This window comes from Thunnus thynnus, chromosome 17 (genome assembly GCF_963924715.1).
Source record: "Thunnus thynnus chromosome 17, fThuThy2.1, whole genome shotgun sequence".
Classification (NCBI taxonomy): domain Eukaryota; kingdom Metazoa; phylum Chordata; class Actinopteri; order Scombriformes; family Scombridae; genus Thunnus; species Thunnus thynnus.
This window is the reverse complement of record NC_089533.1, coordinates 202501-212169: the sequence shown is the minus strand read 5'-3', so window position 1 is coordinate 212169 and position 9669 is coordinate 202501. Positions and strand designations below refer to the sequence as shown.

The 9669-nt window shown below is 42.5% G+C and overlaps 1 protein-coding gene across 1 annotated transcript in view; it reads right to left on the bottom strand.

The window, feature by feature from the left end:
- Positions 1-386: 386 nt before the first annotated feature.
- crhr1 (corticotropin releasing hormone receptor 1) overlaps positions 387-9669 on the bottom strand; it is an 11436-nt gene continuing 2153 nt past the window's right edge. Inside the window, exons 4-9 of the mRNA XM_067616522.1 lie at positions 7753-7813; positions 7272-7344; positions 6618-6703; positions 3502-3640; positions 3172-3213; positions 387-2648 (exon numbers count right to left, since the gene is read on the bottom strand). Of these exons, the coding sequence (XP_067472623.1) occupies positions 2508-2648; positions 3172-3213; positions 3502-3640; positions 6618-6703; positions 7272-7344; positions 7753-7813 (542 nt within the window). The 3' untranslated portion in view covers positions 387-2507. The remainder of the gene's footprint in view (positions 2649-3171; positions 3214-3501; positions 3641-6617; positions 6704-7271; positions 7345-7752; positions 7814-9669) is intronic.

Sequence of the window (9669 nt, the reverse complement as noted above, 5' to 3'; positions counted from 1 at the left end):
ACACACACACACACACACACACTCACACACACACACACACACTCACACACACCACACACACACACACACACACTCACACACACACACACACACACACACACACACACACACACACACACACACACACACACACACACTCACACACACACACACACACACACACACTCACACACACACACTCCCACACACACACCACTCACACACACACTCACACACACACACACTCACACACTCACACACACACAACACACACACACTCACACACACCACACACTCACACACACACTCACACACACACACACACACACACTCACACACACACTCACACACACACTCACACACACACACTCACACACACACACACTCACACACACACACTCCACACACTCAGGCACAGTAACAATGACTTCAGGTAAAAGGAGGATGAAGAGCAGGTGGAGTTTCTTCCTGAGTGTTTCCTCATTGGTTCTCTATACAGGTACTAACTATACTATGGTTAATCCAGTTACTATGGTTACCACAGTTACTATGGTTACTGTTAGTACTACTGGTCACTAACTATCGGACCTAAACTGCCCTCTTTACAATTTATAATAAATAGCTATCTGTTCTGTAGAGTCTATTTCATGGAAAGTGCAAATATTTGAAATACAAAACAACTAAAAGTTACACTGCAGGATGTCGTCATGGCAACCACAAATCACTGGTTTACTAATAATGCCACACAATTGTGTTTTTATTTATGATTTTGTCACACAGCCTCCAGACTTTGTTGTAATTCTGATGTTTTATTGTAGTTTTTCCAGCGACCTCGGTCGTGTGGTCATTAAACCACTGATTCTAATGTTGATTCTATTTGTTACCAAAATTTAGCCACCAAACTGTAACATCGGTTTTTAGCGCCTCTAATGAAGCTCCACTAATTCAGTGAGGAACATATTTCACTTCCTGTAAATTATTCACAATAAAAGTCTCCCATTATTTAGTCATTTAAAAGCTTTTAATTTGAAGCAGTAAAGCAGAAAATGTTAGATTTGCATCAGCGGTAACTTTACACAACTCTGATAGGCTGCCCCTTGGCAGGCTTCCTGAAGCTGGCCAATCAGAACAGAGTGGGCTCATCAGGAGGCGGGCCTTAAAGAGACAGGAGCTAAAACTGCCTGTTAGAGACAGAGGCTGAACTGAGGGGCTGCATAAAGGGCCAGAATAAGATAAATAGGGATGTTTTAGCTGGAATTATGCGAAGCTGCTGTAATGGAGTCCCAGAATAAAAATAAAAATACAGAGCTGGAGATGAGCAGAATAGCTCCCCTTTAATATATTCTGAAATTTGCCTTGAAACCCCAGATTTAGTTCAAACTGTTAGAAACTCAGATTTTTTATGATCTCCACATTTGTTTCAATTGGTTGTGATCGGTTGTTATTGGTTTTAGCACCTCCAGAACAGGAAGAATGCCACCTGGTGGCCAATCGGCTCTCTGACGTGTTGGTGTGTTTGTGTTGAGTTTAAAGCTCATTTCAGACCAAAGATTCACAACAAAACAAGTTGAAACTTGCAACTACTTGCAATACAGCGGTCTGCAAAACCTGCCAGTTTACACCAATAACAACAAGACAGTGAATCATCTCCGTAGCAACGACTCTCTGTTCCTCTGTTCTCACTGATGGCTTTTCAGGCTTTTTTGTAGTTGGGTAAAATTTGTAGCATCTTAAAATATGAATGAGGATAGTGATAGTGAGTTACTTGCTACAGTTTCATTTCTAATATTGATGAAACAGCAAAAACATGAAAAAAAACGAGGTTCTCTTTTCATCTATCCAAAACTCAGATCAGTTGACAGTTTGCTGACTTGACCAGCTGACTTTGCTAAAAGCTGATTAGCTGTTGAAACAGGTGACATGTCTCATGTTCTAAAACACCATCAGGCTTCAGTCGAGCTGTGATGGGACACGACGTTCTACAACGGTTTCGTCTTGTTGTGAATCTTTGGTCTGAACTGAGCCTCCAGCTGCAGCAACACAGCTCCAGAACATATCTATAAATATCTATATCTAAATCTACAACTATAAATCTATATATCAGGGGTTCAGCTGAAGTTGAAGCTGTTAAAATGAATTCATTAATCAATATCTACAGTGTGTGTGTGTGTGTGTGAGATAAACAGGATAAAGCTGGTGATCAATATTACAATATAGACAGTTATAGTTCATCAACAGCTCACTGATCAATAATTAAATAAATTGATCTAACATGAACACAGTCCAGCTGCCTGATGTCACATCATATCTGTGAGCCTGTGGAAGCAGCTGATTGGTCAGAACATGATAAGGGGCGGGGCCAGAGAGACCACCAGGGTCCAGACAGACAGGTTGTGTCTGATCTGATCTGAATCAGGTCCCGCTGCAGAATAAAGCCTCTGATTGGCTGAGAGGCAACACATCACAGATGCAACTGAGTTCAGGTGCTACAGTGGAGACAGTCTGCACCAGAGGTCAGAGGTCAGAGGTCAGAGGTTGGAGGACTGTTTGATGCTGTGGAAGGACACGCGGCTCGGTGAGGTGGGCAGTGACGTGACGCGCACCGCCCGACTCCGGATGGAGTGACGGTCCTGCCAACGAATCCAGCGCTTCCTGACTGCAGAACGCACCTGCACACAGACACACAGACAGGTAACAGACAGACAGACAGGTAACAGACAGACAGACAGACAGTTCATACTGTATATGTATGCTGAAGTGTGCTGGTTTAAACTTATGAATAATACCAATACGGGGCCCACAGTAGAACCCTGTGGGGGGGGGGGGGGGGGGGGGTCTTGCAGCAGCAAAATGACAAAGTATGTACACATAAGTAGAAATAAAATAAGACATAAATAAATAAGAGAAATAATAACTAAACAAAAGTGATTGAAGTGAACCTTAAACTAATAGTGCAGTAAAGTCTGGTGAGATTAGCATGGTTTAATATTCTAGACACTATGTGTAGTGTAGTATGACCGAGGGTCACAAGTGAAATATTATATTATTATAATTATATTGTATTGCATCTCTTATACTATATATATAATACACTGTTAATACCATATGATATGTATTAATTTGAACAAAACCGTGAGGCTCACTACAGAACCCTGTAGAACACTACAGATAGAAAGATAAAGAATAAATTACCTCACTGTTGAGAAAACAGTAGAACACTGACACAAAGAAACCCTGTAGAGACAGAGGGAGGGTTAGCGTTAGCAGCTAACAAAGCTAGCAGCTGACGGCAATTATTGCCCTGCCATTAGCTTAGCATAGGCTCAGTTTAGAGTTTAAACATATGTCGCCTGGAACAGTCATATGGGCTGTAAATCCTGCTAAACGTCATTGTGTCTGAGGTTAAAGGTCAACTGCTACAAGGTGTAAGCTGCTGTAAAACGGCGCTGAGCTAACGCTAACTTGCTGTGACCCTGAAATCTGTGGAGTCCAAATGAAGTGAAATAAAGTGAGCAGATGAACCTGGAAGGACTCCAGTATGGAGTTAAAGTAGATGAAGACGATCTGAGCTACTTCATCTTCACCACCAGGATTCACAAAAAACAGCATGTAGGTGATTCCCAACAGAGGCAGCAGCACCAGAGTGGCCTTCACCGCCTTCCTGCAGGGACAATACATTTCATCAGAGAGCAACAGACACAACAGACAGAACACACAGTACAGACAGTACAGACAGTAGAGACAGTACAGACAGAACAGACAGAACACACAGTACAGACAGAAGAGACAGTAGAGACAGTACAGACAGTAGAGACAGTAGAGACAGAACAGACAGAACACATAGTACAGACAGTACAGACAGTACAGACAGTAGAGACAGTACAGACAGTACAGACAGTAGAGACAGTACAGACAGTACAGACAGTACAGACAGTAGAGACAGTAGAGACAGTAGAGACAGTACAGACAGTACAGACAGTATAGACAGTAGAGACAGTACAGACAGTACAGACAGTACAGACAGTAGAGACAGTAGAGACAGTAGAGACAGTACAGGCAGTACAGACAGTAGAGACAGTAGAGACAGTAGAGACAGTACAGACAGTAGAGACAGTAGAGACAGTATAGACAGTACAGACAGTAGAGACAGTACAGACAGTAGAGACAGTACAGGCAGTAGAGACAGTACAGACAGTAGAGACAGTATAGACAGTAGAGACAGTAGAGACAGTACAGACAGTAGAGACAGTAGAGACAGTATAGACAGTACAGGCAGTAGAGACAGTACAGACAGTAGAGACAGTACAGACAGTAGAGACAGTAGAGACAGTACAGACAGTACAGACAGTAGAGACAGTAGAGACAGTATAGACAGTACAGGCAGTACAGACAGTAGAGACAGTAGAGACAGTAGAGACAGTATAGACAGTATAGACAGTACAGGCAGTACAGACAGTAGAGACAGTAGAGACAGTATAGACAGTACAGACAGTAGAGACAGTACAGACAGTAGAGACAGTAGAGACAGTATAGACAGTACAGACAGTAGAGACAGTAGAGACAGTAGAGACAGTACAGACAGTAGAGACAGTAGAGACAGTATAGACAGTACAGGCAGTAGAGACAGTACAGACAGTAGAGACAGTAGAGACAGTAGAGACAGTACAGACAGTACAGACAGTATAGACAGTAGAGACAGTAGAGACAGTACAGACAGTAGAGACAGTAGAGACAGTATAGACAGTACAGGCAGTACAGACAGTAGAGACAGTAGAGACAGTAGAGACAGTATAGACAGTAGAGACAGTACAGACAGTAGAGACAGTAGAGACAGTACAGACAGTAGAGACAGTATAGACAGTATAGACAGTACAGACAGTAGAGACAGTACAGACAGTAGAGACAGTAGAGACAGTATAGACAGTACAGACAGTAGAGACAGTAGAGACAGTAGAGACAGTACAGACAGTAGAGACAGTAGAGACAGTATAGACAGTACAGGCAGTAGAGACAGTACAGACAGTAGAGACAGTAGAGACAGTATAGACAGTACAGGCAGTAGAGACAGTACAGACAGTACAGACAGTACAGACAGTAGAGACAGTACAGACAGTACAGACAGTATAGACAGTACAGACAGTACAGACAGTACAGACAGAAGAGACAGTACAGACAGTACAGACAGTAGAGACAGTAGAGACAGTACAGACAGAACAGACAGAACACATAGTACAGACAGTACAGACAGTACAGACAGTAGAGACAGTAGAGACAGTACAGACAGTACAGACAGTATAGACAGTAGAGACAGTAGAGACAGTACAGACAGTAGAGACAGTAGAGACAGTACAGACAGTACAGACAGTAGAGACAGTAGAGACAGTACAGACAGTATAGACAGTATAGACAGTACAGACAGTACAGACAGTAGAGACAGTACAGACAGTATAGACAGTATAGACAGTACAGACAGTACAGACAGTAGAGACAGTAGAGACAGTATAGACAGTACAGACAGTACAGACAGTAGAGACAGTATAGACAGTACAGACAGTAGAGACAGTATAGACAGTACAGACAGTACAGACAGTAGAGACAGTATAGACAGTAGAGACAGTACAGACAGTACAGACAGTACAGACAGTAGAGACAGTACAGACAGTAGAGACAGTATAGACAGTACAGACAGTAGAGACAGTACAGACAGTACAGACAGTACAGGCAGAACAGACAGTACAGACAGTACAGACAGTACAGACAGTATAGACAGTACAGACAGTACAGACAGTAGAGACAGTATAGACAGTACAGACAGTACAGGCAGAACAGACAGTACAGACAGTACAGACAGTACAGACAGTACAGACAGTACAGACAGTATAGACAGTACAGACAGTACAGACAGAAGAGACAGTACAGACAGTACAGACAGTAGAGACAGTAGAGACAGTACAGACAGAACAGACAGAACACATAGTACAGACAGTACAGACAGTACAGACAGTAGAGACAGTAGAGACAGTACAGACAGTACAGACAGTATAGACAGTAGAGACAGTAGAGACAGTACAGACAGTACAGACAGTAGAGACAGTACAGACAGTACAGACAGTAGAGACAGTACAGACAGTATAGACAGTACAGACAGTACAGACAGTAGAGACAGTACAGACAGTATAGACAGTATAGACAGTACAGACAGTACAGACAGTAGAGACAGTAGAGACAGTATAGACAGTACAGACAGTACAGACAGTAGAGACAGTATAGACAGTACAGACAGTAGAGACAGTACAGACAGTACAGACAGTAGAGACAGTACAGACAGTAGAGACAGTATAGACAGTACAGACAGTACAGACAGTAGAGACAGTATAGACAGTAGAGACAGTACAGACAGTACAGACAGTACAGACAGTAGAGACAGTACAGACAGTACAGACAGTAGAGACAGTACAGACAGTAGAGACAGTACAGACAGTAGAGACAGTAGAGACAGTACAGACAGTAGAGACAGTACAGACAGTACAGACAGTACAGACAGTACAGACAGTAGAGACAGTACAGACAGTACAGACAGTACAGGCAGAACAGACAGTACAGACAGTACAGACAGTAGTCTGTGTCACGGCTCTCACCTGTATTGGATTGTCTCAGAAGTCGTCGATGCTCTCAGTTTGGTCATCAGGATCCGAACGATGTTGAACAGGAAGACAAAGTTAATCTAAAGAAGACGAGACGTTTAACTTGATATTATTTAAATCACTTCTTAAAAATATTTGAACATGTTTCATCATTTTCTGACGCCGCGTCCTCAAGTGTTGTTTTGTCTTGTTTGTTTAACGTTATCTAAACCTGATGTTTATATGTAAAAGCTCAGAGATCAGAGGTAGACTTCATTCAAGATTCAAAAACACGTCTTCAGCAGAGACAGAAAATAAAAGTATGAAAGTCTTGAAGCTTTTTAAAGAAACAAGAAGAAGAGCGAAAACTGTTGGAACCGTTTTCTTTTTCTCTGGATGTCAGACTGTCGATCCTTCCAATCAATACAAACACAACAGATTCATCATGCATATTTATATCATATGGCCAAAAGTATGTGGACAGCCTTGGAACTATTTGTCTTCATCTCATCAGCAGCAGGATCCAGTCCAGACTAGTCCAGACTAGTCCAGACCAGTCCAGACCACTTCAGACCAGTCCAGACCACTTCAGACCAGTCATGACCAGTCCAGAACAGTTCAAACTAGTTCAGTCCAGTGCAGACCAGCTCAGTTTGGAGGTGTTCTTACCAGCAGGACCAGGATCATGGGACCCTGGTAGATGTAGTCTGTATAAACTCCCGCCCTCTTTCCGAACCAGCACCTGGCAATCAGAAAACAATCACCAATCAGATCTGGTCACAGAGTTACACACTCTGACATCATCTGTGTCCAATCACACACCGAATCAAACAAAATAAAAAGTCTAAACAAGCTGTGAAAGTGTATTTTCCACCTCGGCGTGTGTTTCCAGGTGTAACACATCACATCTACAGGTGCATTGTGGGTAATGTGGCGGTTTTGATGAGGAAGAAGAACATGAGGAATAAAAGAGTCTAAAGATGTAAACTTTCAGTGAATGATTATCTTTCTTAGTTTATTTACATCCTGCTGCTTTGGCACTTCCTGTTGACACTAACCATGGAAACAGACAACAACCACCTGAATCTGAGGAAGCTGTGACATCACTGCTCCCATGTGACCTCACTTCCTGTGTGATCATGTGACTCACTTTTCATTATCATAGTAAAGTTTCCCAAAAGCCCACGCCACGATGATGGGAAACGGGATACCTGTGGACACACAGACAGGTGACAGTCAGCTGCTAAGCTAACAATTGCATTGGAGAGGATCACACATTGGTTTGATCAATCATGTCTGAGTCTAAATGTAAACAAGGCAAAAGGTATATTTTTCCCTAAAACTATGGTACAACCTCCTAACGCTGATATTCTCATCAAAGGTGAAAAGATTGACATAGTTACTGATATTTATTTTAATATTTTGGTGTGACACTGGATCCAAATTTGAACTTAAACAAAAATGTTAAATAAACGGTTAAAACCATGTACTACAAATTTTAGACATATTAGAAACTGTCTCTCTTTGGACGCAGCAGATATTTATGCAGCTATGATTCTTTCCCACATGTCTTATTGATCACATGTTGGGGTCAGGCTGGAGAAACAGCCATAAAACCTCCTTAAACAAACAAACTCTAAAAACTCTGGACAAAAAAACCAATGCATTTTCATCACTGTAGGGTTCTGCAGAAATACAACTTACTGAACTTTGAGAATTTTAGATTATTCTCAGATTTGTGCCTAGTTTATAAAATGTTAAATGGTTTGTCTTCCTCCACTATGTGACTTTGTGTTCACTTGCTCAGTAAGTTCTATCAGATCCTCCAGAATATCCTCTATAGATTGGACCATTTCATCACACTGCATTTAGACAATCAGCTCTCTGTGAAGCCACAACTCAGTGAACGTTTACCTGATGATATGAAGAACTGCAGTTCAATCAATACACTCAAAACCAAATTAAAAAATCTGCTAAAAGCTACTCAGCTCTGTAACCACTGAATCCACATTTCATCTCATGGTCTCATGAACGCAAATAATCTTTTAATTTGACAAGTTTACATTATTAATTCCTGGTTGACATTGTGGGTGTATGTGATGTGTTGTTGTGTGTAGCTTTGTATTTTATATTATGTGTGTTATTTTATTGTTCTGTTATATGTTTTAATTGTGACTTGATGAAAATTAGTTTTAAGCTAACGGTGCATCAGATGGTAACATTATGTAACATAAACATATGTTTAACACTGTACATGGTTCCAATAAATACATAAGACATGCAGGTGACAGGTGTACTGACAGGTGACAGACAGGTGACAGACAGGTGACAGACAGGTGTACTGACAGGTGTACTGACAGGTGACAGACAGGTGACAGACAGGTGACAGACAGGTGTACTGACAGGTGTACTGACAAGTGACAGACAGGTGACAGACAGGTGTACTGACAGGTGTACTGACAGGTGTACTGACAGGTGACTGACAGGTGACAGACAGGTGACAGACAGGTGTACTGACAGGTGACACACAGGTGACAGACAGGTGACAGACAGGTGACAGACAGGTGACAGGTGTACTGACAGGTGACAGACAGGTGACAGGTGTACTGACAGGTGTACTGACAGGTGACAGACAGGTGACAGACAGGTGTACTGACAGGTGTACTGACTGGTGACAGACAGGTGACAGGTGTACTGACAGGTGACACACAGGTGACAGGTGTACTGACAGGTGTACTGACAGGTGACAGACAGGTGACAGACAGGTGACAGACAGGTGACAGGTGTACTGACAGGTGACAGACAGGTGACAGGTGTACTGACAGGTGTACTGACAGGTGACAGACAGGTGACAGACAGGTGACAGACAGGTGACAGGTGTACTGACAGGTGACAGACAGGTGACAGGTGTACTGACAGGTGACAGACAGGTGACAGGTGTACTGACAGGTGACAGACAGGTGACAGACAGGTGACAGACAGGTGACAGGTGTACTGACAGGTGTACTGACAGGTGACAGACAGGTGACAGACAGGTGACAGACAGGTGACTGACAGGTGTACTGAC